This window comes from Halichoerus grypus, chromosome 8 (genome assembly GCF_964656455.1).
Source record: "Halichoerus grypus chromosome 8, mHalGry1.hap1.1, whole genome shotgun sequence".
Classification (NCBI taxonomy): domain Eukaryota; kingdom Metazoa; phylum Chordata; class Mammalia; order Carnivora; family Phocidae; genus Halichoerus; species Halichoerus grypus.
Genome location: NC_135719.1, coordinates 3,923,711 through 3,943,718, shown reverse-complemented (window position 1 = coordinate 3,943,718; position 20,008 = coordinate 3,923,711). Strand labels below are relative to the sequence as shown.

General features: G+C 40.9%; 1 protein-coding gene across 1 annotated transcript in view; it reads right to left on the bottom strand.

The window, feature by feature from the left end:
- The window catches only part of HDGFL3 (HDGF like 3), a 79,561-nt gene that overhangs the window by 10,726 nt on the left and 48,827 nt on the right, over window positions 1-20,008 (bottom strand). Inside the window, exons 2-5 of the mRNA XM_036067135.2 lie at window positions 17,930-18,006; window positions 12,253-12,391; window positions 11,757-11,915; window positions 7,667-7,813 (exon numbers count right to left, since the gene is read on the bottom strand). Of these exons, the coding sequence (XP_035923028.1) occupies window positions 7,667-7,813; window positions 11,757-11,915; window positions 12,253-12,391; window positions 17,930-18,006 (522 nt within the window). The remainder of the gene's footprint in view (window positions 1-7,666; window positions 7,814-11,756; window positions 11,916-12,252; window positions 12,392-17,929; window positions 18,007-20,008) is intronic.

The following is a 20,008-nucleotide window of genomic DNA, read 5'->3' as shown; positions in this document are numbered from 1 at the left end:
TTTTCCAAGCTCTCACCCTAACTACCCACTTACCTGCCTTCCCTCCCACTTCAGCGGGTGAACCAAGGGAACCCTTCCAGATGTGCCCTAGATATTATGCCTCCTTGTCTTCTGAAGAGCACTGCTTTGGCAATTCTTTCCTACATTATCATTTTGTGATCATCCCTCATGTGAATCATTCTTACCAGCACATGGGCTGTAAATTCTCCCATCAAGAAAAAAAGCCCCTCTTGACTTTCTATCTTGGACCATGGCTATTAAGTATCTGAAAAGAAGTTTAAGATTTGTCTACTAGCCCTACGAGGCATAGGGACTCATTATACGCTGCTGTAACTAATACAAGTATGGTACTGACCAAAGGAACATTAACAGAGAACCCAGAGAGCGAGCCATGGCTGTGACAGATGACACTGCAGGTCAGAGAGGAAAAGAGGGACAATTTAATAAATGGTGCTCATTCCCATGGTTATGCTGTGGGTAAAAAGGCAACAGGATCCTACCACATATTATACCCCAAAATCAATTCCAGATGGATTAAATGTTAAAAACAAAACTTTACAAATTTAAAAGGAAATGCAGGAGAGTATCTTTCCGATCTTGGGAAAGGGATAGGTTTCTTAAACAAGACAGAAGAATGCTAACCATAGGGTGGGAGGATGGGTTAGCCTGGTGATGGGTATTAAAGAGGGCACGTTCTGCATGGAGCACTGGGTGTTATACGCAAATAATGAATCATGGAACACTACATCAAAAACTAATGATGTAATGTATGGTGATTAACATAACATAATCAAAAAAAAATGCTAACCATGAGAAAAGTTTGAGACATTTGATTACAACAGAAAAGTCTGTTCACCAAAAGGTATAAAAAAATCAGGCAAGCTACAAATGTGGAGAAGATATGTACAATGCACATGACCAACCATACTAGTTAGAATCCAGAATATGTAAAGGAGTCCTACAAATCAGTAACCAAAAATAATCCAATAGGAGAATGGGCAAAAATACAAAATCAAGAAGATGCCCAGAAGAAACATGGGTAGTAGATAAACATGTGAAAAGAAGTTCAACCTCACTATTAATCAAAGAAATGCAATTAAGACTATAATTTACACTCATGATTACAGGCAAAAAGTCTGACAATGACACGTCAGTCACAGGAAACCTGTATGCTGACGGTGGGAGTGCGAACTGGCCCAGATACTTAGGGATGTCCTTCAGCATTCTCTTACGAAATTAGAAACCATGAGCTTATGAGCTGGCATGGCCAGTTCTCGTGTACATACCCTAAAGAACCTCTTGCATATGTGCACGGAGAGGTGAATAGGAGGATGTTCACAGCAATGCAGTTCATAATTGCAAAAAGCTGGAAACAACCGACATGCCCATCCAGAGGAGACTGAATCAAGCGTGGTGTATTCATAAGGCTGAGTCTTACATAGCAGTGGAGAGTTAACAAGCTACTCTGTGCACAACCATGTGAGGGACTCCTGGAAGCAAACTAGTAAGTGAATGTCACTGCTGTTTAAAAAGCTCAAAAATGAACAAAATTAAACAATATATTATTTAATTATATACCTGTATGTTAGATATGAACTAAAATTTTGAAAAGGAAACAAAGTAATACACTAGTGATTATCTCTGGGTAGAAAGAAGATGGGACAAGGGAAGAATATGTAATTAGATGCAAGTTATTGTTCTGTTTTAGTTTTTGGGTTGAGTGGTAGGGTCAATGATATTCTTTAGAATACGTTTATTATTTTATATTTATATTACATATATATTCTTTTGTATATGACAAATATATTGTTAAAAATGGGTTAAAGGGGTGCCTGGGTGGTTAAATGTCTGCCTTCGTCAGGTCATGATCTCCAGGTCCTGGGATCAAGCCCCATGTCAGGCTCCCGCCTTGGCGGGGAGTCTGCTTCTCCCTCTCCCTCTGACTCTCCCCCTGCTCATGCTCTGTCTTTGTCTCAAATAAATAAAATCTTAAAAAAAAAATGGGTTAAAAATAAAAGGATCTGACTTTCAACAGAGTGGGTCTAGAGAGAATATACCTCAATATAATAAAGACCATATATGAAAAACCCACAGCTCATTAATACCCAATGGTGAAAAACTGAGAGCTGTTCCTCTAAGATCAGGAATAAGACAAGGATGTCCATTCTCACCATTTTTACTCAATGTAGTACTGATGTCCTAGCCATAGCAATTGGACAAGAAAAAAAAGGCATCCAAACTGGTAAGGAAGAAGTAAATCGGTCACTATCTGCAGATGACATGATATAACAGATAGAAAACCCTAAAGATTCCACCAAAAAACTGTTAGAATAAATGAATTCAGTGAAGTTGTAAGATACAAAATTAATATACAGAAATCCGTTGTTTCTACATACTAATGATGAAGTAGCAAAAAGAAATTTAGAAAACAATCCCATTTATAATTACACCAGAAAGAATAAAAAAGAATACCTAGGAATAAACCTAACCAAGTTCGTGACAGACCTATACTCTGAAAACAATAAATCACTGATGAAAGAAATTGAAGATGACACCAATGGAAAGATATTTCATGCTCACAGATTGGAAGAACAAATATTCTCAAAATGTCCACACTATCCAGAGCAATCCACAGATGCAAGGCAATCCCTATCAAATACCAAAGCATTCTTCACAGAACTAGAACAAATAAATATTAACATGTGTATGGAACCACAAAAGATCCTGAATAGCCAAAGCAATCTTAAGAAGAACAAAGCTGGAGGTATCACAATCCCAGACTTCAAGATATACTACAAAGCTACATTAATCAAAGTATGGTACTGGCACAAAAAGATACACACACACACACACACACACACACCAATGGAACAGAATAGAAAGCCCAAAATCAACCCATAGTTACATAGTCAATTAATCTTTGACAAAGGAGGCATGAATATACAATGGGGGAAAAGACAGTCTTAATAAATGTTGCTGGAAAACAGCTACATGCAAAAGAATGAAAGTGGACCACATTCTTATACTATACACAAAAATAAACTCAAAATGGATTAAAGACCTAAATGTGAGACCTGAAACCATAAAACTCCTAAAAGAAAACACAGGCAGTCATCTTGGACATCAGGTTTAGCAACATTTTTCTAGATGTGTCTCCTTAGGGAAAGGAAACAAAAGCAAAAATAAACTATTGACACCTCATTAAAATAAGAAGGCAACCTATGGGATGGGAGAAGATATCTGCAAATGATATATGTGATAAGGGGTTAATATCCGACATGTATACAGAACGCTTACAACTCAACCAAAAAAACCAAATACTCCTATTAAAAAATGGGCAGAGGACCTGAACATGAAAAAATGTTCAATATCACTAGTCATCAGGGAAATGCAAATCAAAACCACAATAAGATAACCTCAGACTGGTCAGAATGGCCAATATCAAAAGGACAAGAAAAAACAGGTGTTGGCGAAAATGTGGAGAAAAAGGAACCCTCGTGCACTGTTGGTGGGAATGTAAATTGGTGCAGCCCTTGTGGAAAACAGTATGGAGGTTCCTCAAAAAATTAACAGTAGAACTACCATATGATACAGTAATTCCACTACTGCGTATTTACCCAGAGAAAATGAAAACACTAATTCAAAAAGATATATGGGGGCGTCTGGGTGGCTCAGTCGGTTAAGTGGCCAACTCCTGATTTCGACTCAGGTCATGATCTCAGGTCCTGGTACTGAGCCCCACAGCAGGCTCTGCACTGGGCAGGGAGAGTCTGTTTGAAGATTCTCTCTCACCCTCTCCTTCTGCACACCCCCCTCCACCACTCGCATGTGCTCTCTCTCTAAACTAAATAAATCTTAAAAAAAAAAAAGATATATGCACTCTTGTGTATACTGCAGCATTATTTATATTAGCCAAGCTGTGGAAGCAAACTCAGCGTCCATCCTGATAGATGAATAGATAAAGAAGATATTACACACACACACAGACACACAATGGAATATTACGCCATAAAAAGAATGAGATCTTGCCATCTGTGACAACATGGATGGATCTAGTGAGTTTTATGCTAAGTGAATTAAGTCAGACAAATACCATTGATTTCACTTATATGTGGAATCTAAACAGAATCAGACCCATAAATACGGAGAACAAACTGATGGTTGCCGGAAGGGAGGGGAGTCAGGGGACGGGCAAAATGGGTGAAGGGAGTGGGAGGTCCAGGCTTCCAGGCATGGGATGAATAAGTCACGGGACAAGGCACAGCAGGGAATGTAGTGAATGGTGTTGTAATAGTGCTGTGTAGTGACAGGCAGTGGGTACACGTGTGGTGAGCACAGCGTAAGTACAGACTTGTCAAATCACTATGTTGTACACTCGAAACTAACACAACATTGTGTGTCAACTATACTTCACCTTAAAGAATGACTGAATGAATACATGAATGGCTCTCAGGCTCCTGCTTTACATTCAGGCTCTTACCAGCTATGTGACCCTGGGCCAATCTTTCCAGCCGCAGTTTCCCCAGGTACAAAATGGAGAGAACACCTCCACCTGTGTCTTGGGAGTTGCGTGGGGATTAAATGAGACAATGCACAGACAGCATTTAGCACAGTACGCGGCACACAGTAAAGATGTTAGCCTTCACTCCGAGTCTGCAGCTGTTGCTTACTTCCAACAGCAACTCTTTTCTCAAGTGCGTTCAAGGTATCTGAGTTGAAATGGTTTCATTAACCATTAGAAAAATGGGTCTACAATGCAGGAGATACAGAGTTGGAAGTCATCAGTAATATATTAATAGTTGAAACCATGAGAGTGGATAAGATGGACACAGGGAAAGCTTTCAGAATAGTAGTATGCCAAGACAGATGGAAGGAAGGAGCTCTAGAAAGAGACTGAGAAGGAACTGGATGCAGAAGCAGAAGAGACTGGTGACCTGGAGGCAAAGTCAGGAGAGAAGGTGGCTAGTGGCATTAAATGCTGCACAGGTAAAATAAAGACTAAAGACAACCCTGGATTTGGCAATAAGAGGATCGCCACGGACCTTTACAAGAGCAGCTTCTGTGAAATGGTGAAGAAGCAACGAGAGTGCAATGGAGGAAGGCATGAGGAGGTGAGGGAATGGACACTGGAGGAAAGAGAACTCTTTCAGAAAGTTTAGAGATGAAGAGAAAAGTGAAAAGAGTGGGATATGTGGGGGGAAGGGAGGCCTGACACTATTTCTAGGCAGAGGGAAAAGAAGATAAAGGTAGAGGATGACAGGTGACCACTGACTGGGTGAGGCCTTGGAGGAAGGAGGAGGAGACGATATTCTGGACCCTGGTAACAGAAAGGTGCAGAATAATGCTTCTCAGACTTTAATATGCATATGAGTGACCTGGGGGAGGGGGGGTTAATTAAAATGACTGTGATTCGGAGGCCTGCAGTCAGGCCTAGGATTCTACATCTCTAACAAGCTTGCAGGTGATACTGATGCTACTTGCCCACAGATCATACTCTGAGCAGTACGGGTGTAGACCACCTCTTCCTCTGTCACAGAAAGGCAGACAGAAGGGAGTCATAAAGGGAGACAAGTTGTGAGAGTTTTGCTGTATGCACATTGAAGCCAGCTGGCATGAAGACAGCAGGTGGGATAAAAAGAAAATCAAACGAGTCAGGTACTCAAGCCTTTGGTGACTGTTAACAGGACTGTTCCCAGGAGGACTACCAGCAAAGGTAACGATAGAGGACTCTTTACTGGAAAGAGGTCAAGAGAAGAACGACACGTAGAGGACAGAGTAAAGCTGAGTGGCTAAGAGGGATAAGGGAACAATCAGAATCATAAATGGGGAGTAATTTTGGATAAGTGCATGAAGGAGGAGTTGAGAGGTAAACAGTACTGACAAGAATAGTCAAGCACTCAGCTGAAACCAGAATCTCAAAGAAGAATAATAATAATGTATTTCGTGGATTACTGTTTCAAAATGATTTGCCACTATCCAATTAGTCTTCATAGAGAAAAGACTAACAGAAAATGCCCAGGGGCAAAATGTGCCTTCAAGAACACTTTTAAGTTAACAGAGGTTAACAAAAGTTAAGATCAAAGACATCCAGATGGCCAACAGACGCATGAAAAAAATGCTCAGCACCTCTCATCATCAGGGAAATGCGTATCAAAACCACAGTGAGATATCACTGCGGACCTGTCAGAATGGCTAGAATCAAAAAGGTAAGAAGTAACAAGTGTTGGCAAGGATGTGGAAAAAAGGAAACTGTTGTGCACTGTTGGTGGGAATGTTTATAAACTGGTGCAGCCACTGTGGAAAATAGTATGGAGGGCCCTTAAAAAGTTAGAAATAGTGGCAATTCCACTTCTGGGTATTTATCTGAAGAAAATGAAAACACCAATTTAAAGAGATACATGCATCCCTATGTTCACTGCATTATTTACAACAGCCAAGGTATGGAAGCAGCCCAAGTATCCATTGATAGATGAATGAATAAAGATGTGGTGTATATGTACAATAGAATATTACTCAGCTGTAAAAAAGAATGAGATCTCACCATCTGTGACAACATGAATGGACCTAGACGGTATTATGGTAAGTGAAACAAGTCAAACAGAAAGACAAATACCATATGATTTCATTTGTACGTGGAATCTAAAAACCAAACCAAAACAAACAAAACAAAACAAAACACAGAGTCCCAGATATAGGAGACAGACTTTGGTTACCACCAGAGGGAGGGGTTGAGGAGTGGGCGAGGTGGGTGAACTAGGTGAAGAGGACTGAGAGGTACAAACTTCCAGGTATACAAGTCAGTCACAGGGATGCAAAGTCCAGCATAGGGAATAGAGACAATAATATCGGAGTAACTGTGTATGATGATGGACTGGAACCAGACTATCACAGTGAACATTTAGTAATGTCTATAGATACGGACTCACTGTTGTGCACCAGAAAGTCATACAATACTGTATGTCCACTACACTTTAAAATAGAGTTAACAAAATTCCAAGTGGACAAGTCTTCCCCTTCTGTACTTTAAATACCAGTCTTCACGTATTGTTGGAATACCTAAATGTTTAAAGTCCCCGTGGGTACATTAAAGTACAAACTGCTTCTAGGAAAGAAGCCGCAGTATGAAATCCCCTACTTTGAACGTGCCATCTTATAATAAAAGAAATACAACTGTAAAATTTTGAGATGGCATTTCATAATTTCAGTATTTCACACCTTCCTTTTTAAAAGACTGTCAAGTTGTTGCAGTCCGTTTAAAAAAGAAGAGGCCAGGGGAGGGGGGTGGGGGGATGGGTTAGCCCGGTGATGGGTATTCAAGAGGGCACCTATTGAATGGAGCACTGGGTGTTATACGCAATGAATCATGGAACACTACATCAAAAACTAATGATGTAATGTATGGTGATTAACATAACATAATAATAAAAAAAAAATAAAAAAGAAGAGACCCGTTGCTAGAGTCCAAACTGAGAGGCAGGTGCACTGCCCCCCGTTTCTCTTGCGTTCTCGGACCCTGGGCAGCCGATCATTCACCCGGGCGCCGTGTGGGCCCTCCCATGAGGCTGCGAGCCTCCCTCCGTGTGCTGGGACAGGGTTTACTGGCGCGGGCTCGGAAGTGCCACGGCTTCCAGGTTAGAAGGTGAGTGTGACCGCACGCCGTCCTTACCCCTTCACTGGTCTTCTGCAAGTCTGAAGTCGTGTTCCGTGTGTCGTTGCCAGCGTCTCCGCCCTCAGAGCTGCTTTTGTTTTCCTCTTCTTTGCAGTCCTTGTCATCTTCATCTCCTGGAGATTTCCGGGACTGTTTAGAGGATTTCTAAACGTTCGGACAAGTTAAAAATTATAGTCAAGAGTACAACTCCAATGCACAAGTGTAAGTAAGAAACGCAGAAGTGGTTGACCTACGTCCAGTCATGGGGCTCGCCGAGGACAGACCAGTACAACGGGGCGGTGTGCGGAGGCTGGGCCAGGTGACCTGGGACAGACCGAGCCACCTCACTGGGCCTCAGTGTAACCAGCTGGAAAAGGAGGTACAGGTGTACTCGATGACCTGTTCGTTCTTTCCAGCAGCACAATGTTAAAAGCAGAAAAGAAAGAGTCATGTCCCCAGAGCACTGCCAACGGGGGAATGAGAGCTGGGTGGACAGCACGGCACCACCTTAGGAGGCTACAGAGCTACAAGGCCTCCCCAGCATCTCACGGTAGAAACTCAGGTCCAGAGAGTGAGGTGAATTATCTAAGATAACAGATGAATATTCATGTTAAGGTACCTGTTGAAGCTCTTTGGTTAAGAGCAGACAACATTTATATCACCATGTGACAGAAACGAACTTTAATCTTTTAAATTACGGATGGTTTTTGAAGGGCCCGAGGGAACCAGCCCTTTTTTCTTATCACCTTGCCTTTGAAATCAAGATGAACTCTAGGGAAGATGAAAACAGAGTTCTAGTTTACAGCCAGAGTTGTTTTGCAGAACAGCATTAAAATGATCAAAAGCCGGCCCTGCTGTGTACCTTTAAAAAAGAAAGTAAAATGTACCATTTCACTAACATGTCCTCTCAGGAATTTTAAGAATCTTTAAGCACATGGCAAATAAGAGCTGAGGCAAAACTGATTTAGCCATGTCACTTTTGGTCTTCCAGAAATGAATTAGCAAATTGGAGCTTCCTCAGACAATCAATATTTTAAATACAACTTGCAAAGAGAAAATATCTTCTAGCTATGTGACAGAGCATGTAATTACATTGCTTCTGTTTTACTTAACTGAAACCACCAACCAAGCTCAAAATGTCAGTTTAAAAAATGAGGTCATCTTTACTTTTTACAGGATGGAAAAGCAGAGATTTAATCATCCAAATGTGGAATGTCTACAGTTAAAGCTAACATCAAGTATGACAATACAAAAAGCACACTACTTTTTGTTTTTCTAGTAAATACAGTATAATTATTGAAATGTAGTAAATGCTTTATGTAGTAATTCTCAAATAATAGTCTCTGGCCTACAGTTCTTAGAGGTAATAATACACAACTCCCTAAAGTTCACAATGCTCACCAAGGATCCTAACGAGCAACCCCACAGTGACGTATCTGTAAGTACCATAGTCTGGCACGTGGACCAGAATTAGGGCACTACTGAAGTTCTGCTCAAGAGTCACATTCAGTACTTAAAGAAATCTGGCTGCCCACCGAGATCTGGTTACCCCGCAAAGCTCTTACTGTGCTGCAAACTCAAGATCACGACAATTCTTGTAATTCTGGAAAAGGACCCTCCATCTGTTTCAGCACTGTAGTCTTGAATTGGTTGTGTGTCTAATTGTTGCCACCTTTGTTTTTTTTAACTAAGATGACTAGTGGTTTAGCATCATCACCAGTTTACTGTGTTGTGAGGCTCTCTGGTTTGCCCTACTTTATACGGTAAGTAACGTGCGTGCAAAATATTCTGACCTGTAATTTTCCAGTATCTGTTATGGCTCAGATATGAATCATCCATACACTTACTGCCAAAGAGATATACACATAAATTCCTTCAAATCTGCTTTTTGACTGAGATGTAGTCAAAAGTTTGTGAACCATTGGTTTTCAGTGGCAAAGGAAGATTATTCAACCTTAAGAAATAGGTGTAAAGAAAGATCACCATATTCAACAAAAAGGAAACATTTGGGAAGCCAAGGAGAAAGGAGATTATGTCAGGAAAGTGCTTCTCTACATGTGGTTCCCAGATCAACAGCATCAACCTTACCTGACAATTTAATTCTCGGACCCCACACCCAAGGCCTACTCAAACAGAAATTCAGGTGGTGAGGCTTAGCGATGTGTGTTTTAACAAGCTCTCTGATGCGTATGTAAGTTTGAGAACCACTGTGCTAAGTTTCTCAGTCAATATTAAAAATTAAAAATCATTTATGCATGGGGCGCCTGGGTGGCTCAGTTGTTAAGCGTCTGCCTTCGGCTCAGGTCATGATCCCGGGGTCCTGGGATCGAGCCCCGCATCGGGCTCCCTGCTCAGTGGGAGGCCTGCTTCTCCCTCTCCCACTCCCCCTACTTGTGTTCCTGCTCTCGCTATCTCTCTCTCTGTCAAATAAATAAATGGAACCTTTTAAAAAAAAAATCATTTATGCGTTTCCAAAGTTTTTGTGTTTGTGCATAATTTGTCTTGACAATAAATAAAACAGTAAAAAGTCAAAGAAATTTAAAAATCATGGTTCTTAAGCGATCATGGAAGTTGTGATCTTGAAGGAAAAGAAGAAAAAAAAAGATGATCCCTTAATCTAAAATAGATAAACCTTAGTAAGTAAAGTTTGTCTTTACCCCTTCACTGCTTTAAATTATATATCCACATCAGGTCTGAGCCCCCTGACTTCTGGTCTTCACAACAAGCGAGGAAATACTGACGTTGAAAAGCTGCACATCCACACGATCAAATGCCTCAGATACCTCAGGAAGCTCAGGTAATTGAGAAGGGTACAACACATCATACAGCTCAGCAGGAAATCATAAATTAAAAATATCAACTGAATTGGGTATTTAAATGAAATCCAAAATACTAAAAAAAAAATTCAGCTTAAAAAAATGCATTGGAAGATACAGTCTGACGACGAAAATTCCAATTATTTTGTTGTGATTTGCAAACTTTATCCCCATCCAAGGCAGATACCGTGTTTTTCATTGGGTGCACAGGAAGTAATGTGTAATCATACAATTTCACCTGTGTGCTAGTTGGGTGGATTTTATAGATCGTAAAATAAAATGCGGATAATCCAATCAACTCCTGGTGCTTGGTTTTTAAGGAGTTGCCTAAGTCTGTCCAGCCACTAAATACCAGAATCTAAAGGGAAGTAATTTATCCAAGTATTCAATCATGTGACAGACCAATTATAGTGAAACCTGTACCAATCTCTGGTCTTCAAAGATCTATTTATCTTGCCTATCTTTCTAAAGGTGAACAATTTTCACAATCTCATAGTCTGTTCAACTGCATGTCTGAATTACTGTATGAAAAACCTAGACTTTCAATGTGTAAATCTAGGATCATGTCACTCCTCTGTTTAAAGCCTTCAATAAATTACCATCACACTGGGAATAAATCCAAATTCCTTAATGTGGCACCCAAGTCTCCATCACTGAGCCTTTGTCTGCCTCTCCCTTTTGGTCATGATCCCCAACAATGCTTGTCTTCTTTCAATTCAGGACATGCCAGACCCTTTCTGCCTCGGATCTTGGCTGCTCTGCCCCACCCAGCCCTCCTCCTCTGCTCTTTCTTCAGCCCTCGGTATAAACTTTGCCTCTTCAGAAAAGCCTGGCCACCCTATCTGAACCACATGCTCTTCCCACTCATTGCCTTCAGAGCCCCCTCATAATTTATATTTATTATTCGCACAGTCTTTAAAGCAGAAAGACAGATTAAGAGTACATCTATTTACATAGACTTGTCCTGAATGGTACTGAGTCTCCTATATTCCTAAATTCTTCAGAGCTCATTTGGAGGTTCTTGTAGGAGGCATACCTACTCTTGTACCCTTGATGAAAGAACAGTCCTTCTCCAACTGAGAAGTGGTATTTTCAGTGCCAGATCAGCTCTGAAGATGCCCTCACATCTAAGGTTACCTGTCCTATTCCCCTTGGCTATCTTACGGTCTCTAGAGGCAGAGGTCCACAGAGCTAGGATACTTCTGTGCGCCCAAGGAATGAATTAAGAATAATCTAAAACCTTAATGAACATGCACATAACATTAATAACAATGGAAAAGGTTCTCAGTCACCTTTGAAGTGTAGGACTTTTTCCGTTTTGAGCCCGCTTTTTCATTCTTTCTTTTGCCTTTTCCATCTTCTTCTACTCTATCCCCTTCCTCCTCACTGCTTGCATCTGCAGTATTCCCACCTTCTCCCTCAGTTTCTGAGGAGCTCTGCTGCTGAATTGCCTAGGAAATAGCAAGATATTGGCTAATTACATTTTTGAAAAACATAGCAAAGAATACAGACTGTGAAAAGAATCATTCTATTTTAATCTGAAAGGGTTCAGCTTACTCTTAAAATTTTCAAAATAAAGGACTGTCAACTTCAATTTTCCAGTGACCACTTGATTTGAACCCTCTTGAGTAACAGAATTACATTTAATCCAAAATGTTACTGGAGTTAAAAAGAATTCTGATTTCAAATAGATGGAGGGTAACTACTAGTACAAAGGACATGTAAGAAAGACCCCAAAGAGAGTTAAAAACCAAAGAATTGAGATCTAACAATGAAGCAAACCATTACCTGGTACCCAGTAAACTTCACTCCCGGGTTATTCTCTATTTCCCACAATCCTTCATTAAATCCTTTCCGTTTGTTTGACTTTCCAAACTTGTCTTTGTATTCCTTATATGGAAAAAGGTCTTTCGGACCTAAAAATGCACTGCAGAGATATATTAGAAATAGAATTGACACTTTGACCTTCAAATATAAGCTATTTTTAATATCAATATCAACTAAAGTATCACAGCATATTTTAGTAAACAAACTGAAAGTATATATAAACCCTCCGAGTTGGGCACATATCATAAAATAGTTTACATATATATGGAGCGCCTGGGTGGCTCAGTCGGTGAAACGTCTGACTTTGGCTCAAGTCGTGATCTCAGGGTCCGGGGATGGAGCCCCGCTGGGCTCATGCAGTCAGCGGGGAGTCTGCTTCTTCCTCTCCCTCTCTCTCTCTCTCTGACACTCCCCGCTTGTACTCTCGCTTGCTCTCTAATAAAATCTTTAAAAAGGTTTATACATATGCGTCTAGGCAGGAAAACTGGACAGCTGGCTATGTAAGCCAGCAACTCTAGACTGCGGTACTTACTTTTAAATTACCAATTTATTTCTTTGTTTTAAAACTGACTTTTAGTTACACACATAGTGTTAAAGATGTCCAAACGTTGACCACTTAAATCATCATCTTAAACTAAGACTTACTTATGTTAACCTTCCATTGGTAAGGTTTTGTGAGATTTACAGTAAAAATATAAACACTGGATTACAAAAGTGATTTTAACTCTATCACATTAGTATATTTATTCACTATTATTTCTATAAATTAAAAAATCATATTAGTGATTAATGAGGCACAAATAAGAAAAAAATCAGATATAGCAAATAGAATGTTATGCAATTTAAACTTTATCCTAATTTAATCATAACCAGAAAAAGGAAATGAGTTCGAGTAAATCCTGGGACTGGCTAAAAGATCTGAGCATTCAAACTAGAGTCTCTTCAGCATTACCACCTATAACATACTAACCTGGTGAAGGAGATGGTAGAGGCCCACACCCTGGCTGACACCCAAGAAGCTCACATTTCAAACTAAGAGTCACAGACCCTTCCATCTGACAAATCTGACTGAACATCTATAACGTGTCAGGCACTGCTGAGGTGTTGCGAATTCTGTAGGGAACCCACGGACGACTGTCTCTACCCTCATGGAGCACACATTCTAGGAGTGCGAGTAGGGTTTGGACAAAGACAGAGAAGAAAAAACACAGTACTGTGTGCTAACATAAATAAAGCAGCGAAGGGGTGGATCTGGTTATTTAAGATCTACTGATCATGGAAGGCCTCCCTGAGAGGGGAGCATCAAACAGCACAGGCGGTGAGGAAGCAGACCACACAGTCTCCGGGGGGAGAGGGCAGCAGACCCAGGGAAGAGCGAGTACAACAGGCCCCGAGGTGGGGTGCCTGCCGTGTTGAAGAAACGAAGAGGCCAGCGTGCCTGGAGCGAGAGCAGGATGAGAGAAGGTCAGAGAGGGGACCGGGAGGTGCAGATTATGTGGGGCCTTGAAGGTCGCTACTGAGGCTCAGAGACAGACGGGCAACCATGAAAGGCTTGAGAAGAGAAGTGACAATCTGTGTTTAACAGGATCCTTCTAGCTGCTGTGCTGGAAACAGACTGAGGAAGTAGGCACCAGGGTAGAAGCAGGGAGACAAATCAGCCCACCACAGGGATGGTGGTGACTCGGGCCAGGGTGTGCGCGGTGCAGTGGGTGAGGGGCTGCTGGATTCTGAATTCACGCTCAAGAAAGAGCCGACGTGACTGTCAATGGGCTGGAGATGGCGTGTGGGAGAAAGGAAGGAGGTGAGGCTGTCTCCAAGGTGTCAGGCTGAGAAATGAGAAGAACAGAGGTGGCACTTACTGAATTGAAAGATTTTTGAGAGAACCAGACTTGAAGGTGAAAAGCTCAGTTTGAGATGTTAAGTTTGAAACCCTGGTTTGACATCCAAGTGAGGAGGTCAAGCAGGCAGTTGGAGAGGTAATTCTGGAACTCAGGGGAAAGGTCTGAGCTGGAGATATAAAAGCTCTGGGACTGTGAGGTAACAGTTTACTGTTAATCTTCATAAATTCCATTTTCTGGGCAACCCTCTCGGGTCCCCTCCCTCTTCAGGAGCTTTGTACTATCGCTTGATGCTATTGCTCAATAAACTTCGCTTCCCACCAAAATATATATATTTTTATACATATGTATTTATATATATACACACACACACATATATATTTAAATTCCATTTTCTGACTGGGTCTTAGTACTGATTCCTCATTGCCTAGCTGATCAAAAACTTCAAGTTGATAAAAATACCTGCGGAAGCTTTCTGAGCCCAACCACCAAAACTCCCTTGACCTTTAATTGCTTGGTCAACATGATTCTCTCATTGAATCCAGACATAATTTATTAGGTTACTGGACATTTTAATCAAAGGCATGTCACTGTCTTGCATGACAAATGGAACATGAGAAAGAAATGGACTTTGGGTATGTCCATTTTACTTTTCGAAAAGTTTGTCACGCGGTATTAGACTATGGTTTTTGACCTTTCTCCAGCATTGGACTCTGCGTGTAGGAATTAACTATGGGCTAAGCTGCTGAGGTTCCCACCAGTTACTGCTGCTAGCCAGAGCTTGCCTGTACTTACTGAGGCAGGGTTAATGGTTCAAATGGCCATGGCAGCCGCTGCCAGAAACAAGAGCCCTGAAGGTACTGTTCTAAAACAACGTATTTTTGATACACAACCTTGTTCTTTCCTAGATTATAGAAAGATATTTCCTCAAACCAAATTTCCTCCCAATTGGTTAACTTTCCTGCATGTTTCACAAATCTTAAAGTGTAGGCCAGGAAATAAAATTGTTCAAAGCTCCATGCTCTAAGGATATTATTTTTTTTTCTCCTGGCCAAGGCTGGCTTGAAAAGTGTCCAGGCTAAAACCGCTGGGGTGGTAATATGGAGCAGAAGAATTTGGGGGCTCCAATGACCTATCTGTCTGGGCATTAGAGTAAATTCAAGTCGATGTTCTGAGGAAAACTCTAGTCTGCATGGGGGTGCTCCTCTGGCTGACCTGCACACAGCTTTCTTGCTAAGTTCCTCACCTTTCATATATTTTTTCTCCCTTTCATTTATTTCATTTTAATTTAATTTAATTTTAATTCATCCAACAGTTATTATTTTAAACACTTACCACTGGCCAGGCACTGTGCTAAGCACTGTGTCCACAGGAGTAAGGAGCCCCTACATGATCTCTGCCTCCACAGAGAGGCTGAACTCTAGGTACCTGCCCAGGCATACAGTCTCAGGTTCAGGGACACCCAATACCTAAGAAATGCTCTGCTGAAACAAACTTATGGCAGGTTTTGTGAAATTCATTTTCCTCTAGATGTTTCAAAATCTACCTTTGGATGATCAAACCAGCAAAAAACCCACATATGGACGACATTATACTGCTCCGTGGTAGAACTGGGTTTCCTGAATTGAGCCTTGGAATAATGCCACTGGCTTCCATTAAGGATGCTGTAAAAACAGCTATGAAACCCTTCACACTGTTCGCTGGAATGATCCTGTTACATGCACCAGCAATACACCAGGTGGAAGCTCTTTAGTTATGTAGCGCTTTAAGGAATGCCTAGAAAATGTTTAGTCAGTAAATAAAAGTGACCACATAATGTTAGTAAATGGTTGATTTGTCCTATATACTGGAAATGTGATAATCTTGTTTATTAAATCCTGCCAGGTTCCAGGAATACAATCCAATCATTTGGAAATAGGTCCTAGACAAAAAGCACAATAATGGTATAGATGTAAACTGGAGACAGGAATGGGGCAAATAGAAACTTATGTATCACAAAGCCCTTTGCACTTGTTACAGATAAAACATGTCCAAGCTTTCTAGCGATCTCTATGGAGGAACACATGGTGCATAGTATGTACACAGTGTCTACCAGATAACAACAAAAGAAAATAAAACCAACTTTCTGAAAGAAACAATTATTTCTCACATGAAGCCAAGAAATAAATATGTCTTAAGGGCCTTCTGTCTCCTGGCTAGCTCTCTCTTTTTTTATTTTTTTTAAAGATTTTATTTATTTTTATTTAGAAAGAGAGAGAACATGAGTTGGGGGAGGGACAGAGGGAGATGGAAAGAGACTCTCTAGCAGGCTCCGCGGTGAGCACGGAGCCCAATGCAGGGCTCGATCTCATGACCCTGAGATCACGACCTAAGCTGAAATCAAGAGGTGGACACTCAACCAACTGAACCACCCAGGCGCCCTGTGGCTAGCTCTTTCCAGATAAAAATGAAGAAGATGTCAGACTGGCAGAGACTGCAAGCTAAGAAAAAGTTCACACCTGGCTCTACTCTTTCAAATGAACACAAGGGAGGATCCTATATTTGAAGAGTTGTAAAATTTCATGACAGTTTGTAGCTATCCCCCACACATGCAATTCCTTTTTTTTTTTTTTTTAAGATTTTATTTATTTATTTGACAGAGAGAGAGAGAAAGACAGCGAGAGAGGGAACACAAGCAGGGGAAGTGGGAGAGGGAGAAGCAGGCTTCCCGCAGAGCAAAGAGCCCGATGTGGGGCTCGATCCCAGGACCCTGGAATCATGACTTGAGCCAAAGGCAGACGCTTAATGACTGAGCCACCCAGGCACCCCCACACATGCAATTCCTATTCCATTTATGTCCTTGCTCTGATTGACCATACACATTTTTACTGTGTCAAGACTGCCAACCGTCTCCTAGCATCTACTATCTTCTTTCTTTAATTAATGGATTACTCCTTCCAATTGTTTCCCCATTAAGAGTTGCCCAGCTAGAGGATATGTTTCCCAATTCCTGACAGCAACATGTGGCCAAATGACTGAGTTCTTGCCACTGCAATGAGTGCGAGTGTAAGTGATATATGCAACTCCCTTGTTATTTCCGTACAAAGAAGTTACCCGCTCTTCATGTTTTCTCTTTCTTTCCCCCTTTCCCTCTACCTGGAAGATGCACAGATGCTGCTGAGCCCCGTTTTGTTTGTTTGTTTGTAAGTAAGCAGACAAGAGCAACACTCCTGGGAATGGCAGGACAATGTGACAGAAGGAACCTGGGTCCCTAGAGCAGAGTAGTCTACCCACCTTGATCTACCTGCCTATCTCTGGATTGTTTCAAAAGAAAGAGAGAATTTTCTATATTATTTGAGACACTGTATTTTCAGGTTCCGTTATTCAGTAGTTTAGCCTGTACTCTAACCAATACAATTTTAAAACCTTATTAAGTTGGTATGTTTGCTTCAGGGTTCAACAAATTGAAAAGAACCTGAGACAACATAACTTTGTTGTATGAAATATAAATGGATGAAGTTTCTCTAGAAAGGAAATATATAAGAGCAACAAAAGAAATTACTGGGAGTGGTAAGGAGACTACCCTTTTGTGTCCTAAAGGAGATTCTGGGTGATGTCCAACATTTACACAGAAATAACATTCAAAAGCAAAATGAGTGAAAAATCTTCACATTAAGAAAAATACATTATTAAGCTTGGTAATTTTATATAATTGTGATCCTTTTAATAACATATAAAATGTCATAGATCAGGTATAAACATTGTAGTCTAGTAGATCCAAATTAGAGCTGCTGAAGCTTTAAGTTGTTTTGTTGACTTACGTTTCATGGGTGCCAAAAAAGAAGATAGGATACTTGTTTGCTGGGGGCTTCACAGCTCCCTCTGGGAGTTCATCAATCTGTTAAAGATAAATTTAGTTATTAAATATTCAGTTAAATCATGTAAAATAGCATAAACATGATATAAACATTATTCTGATAACTTCAAAATAAAATTATTCTAATCAAAATCCCAGTAATTTTTTTTTGAACTTTACAAATGATTCCAAAGTTCATATTTGGCCCACCACATGGAGAGTAACACTGTAAATTGATTATAACCATTATGATAATACATAATCAAGAGCCAAAACTACTCATTTCCTTTGACTCAATAGAATTACTGCTGGGAATCTGTCCTAGTGAAATAATTAAAAAGAGTATCAAGAACAAAAAAACCCCAAAAACATGCACTTTTTGGAGATGACAGTGAATTTTTACACACACACACACACACACACACACCCAGAAACACATGTTGCACGATAGAGATTATAGAAAATTAACTCGATGCAATATTATATTGTCATTAAAAATTATCAACTCTTGCCTAGACTACTGCAAGTTTCTCTCTCCACCCATTTAAGCTAGAATTACCTTTATTTTATTTTATTTTTTAAGTAGGCTCCACCCCAGCGTGGAGCCCAACATGGGGCCTGAACTCATGACCCTGAGATCAAGACTTGAGCAGAGATCAAGAGTCTGATGCCCAACTGACTGAGCCACCCAGGAGCCCCAGAAATTACCATTTATTTATTTATTTTAATATTTTATGTATTTATTTGTCAGAGGGACAGAGAGTGAGCACAAGCAGGGGGAGTGGCAGGCAGAAGGAGAGGGAGAAGCAGGCTCCCCACTGAGCAAGGAGCCCAATGTGGGACTCGATCCCTGAAGTCAGGACCTGAGCTGAAGGCAGACGCTTAACCAACTGAGCCACCCAAGTGTCCCTAGAATTACCTTTTAAAACAAACATTTGATTATCTCACTTTCTTGCTTCAAATCCTTCTATAGCTTCTCATTGCTTAGAGCATTCTTATCTGTGCATATGAAACCTCTGGAACTTTAAAAAAAATATACTTCAGGGGCACCTGGGTGGCTCAGTTTGGTTAAGCGTCTGCCTTCCGCTCAGGTCATGATCCCAGGGTCCTGGGATCGAGACCCGCAGGGAGCCAGCTTCTCCCTCTACCTCTGCCGGAAGCTCCCCCCATTTGTGCTGTCAAATAAAGTAATAAAATCTTAAAAAAAAGAAAAACATACACACGCACATACACACTTCAGTCCTCCCCCAAAGACCTACAGACTCTTATGTATAGCTGGGGTTGAGAAACTCTAATAAAATAAAGTTGAAATTCCTTAGTTATATAGTTATATATTCATAATTCCTTAGAGTGTTTCAGGAAATGGTCCTTGACTCACAAATCTCCATCTGCAGCCCCAGTCTTTCCTTTGAACTCCTATAATTCTGACCGGATTATGTTGAACTGCAGGCATGAAATTGCCGATGTCTACAAACCACTTCCATTTACAGGCCCTCCTAGCAGCTTAAGTTGAAAAGGCTACAAAGAGGAGAAGGGGCACACCTGCAATTCAGAGAGCAAGAGACAGGGCATGGTAGCCCGTCTCCTGAGGAGCTGTGCAGGCCCCCTTCACTCACACACAGCAGCAGCCTGGGGAGGACACCATCCATCACACGCTCCCTTGGAACCAAAGGAAGCCCGTGTCAGAGCAGACACTCTGTGTGCGGAGGAAAGATGAACTTCGAGTCTAGAATGTGTAAAGTCCTGCTTCTGATTTAAACTGAGACATCAAAGGTATCACCTCATTCATCTCTTGGGGCCTTGACTTTCCCATCTGTAAAATGAGATGGCTGCACGTGGCCTCTCGATTTCCTTCAAGTCCTGAAATACCACGGCTTGTCTAAAACTGAACTAATGTCCCCTGAATCTGTTTTTGTTTTCTATCTTAATTATTGGTATAGTCTGTTACTAAGAAAGAAACCTTCATCTTTTTATTATTTCCTCAAGCCCCATATTCAGTTTTTCACCTAATTCTCCAGTTCAGCTCCAGAAATGTCTCTTAAAT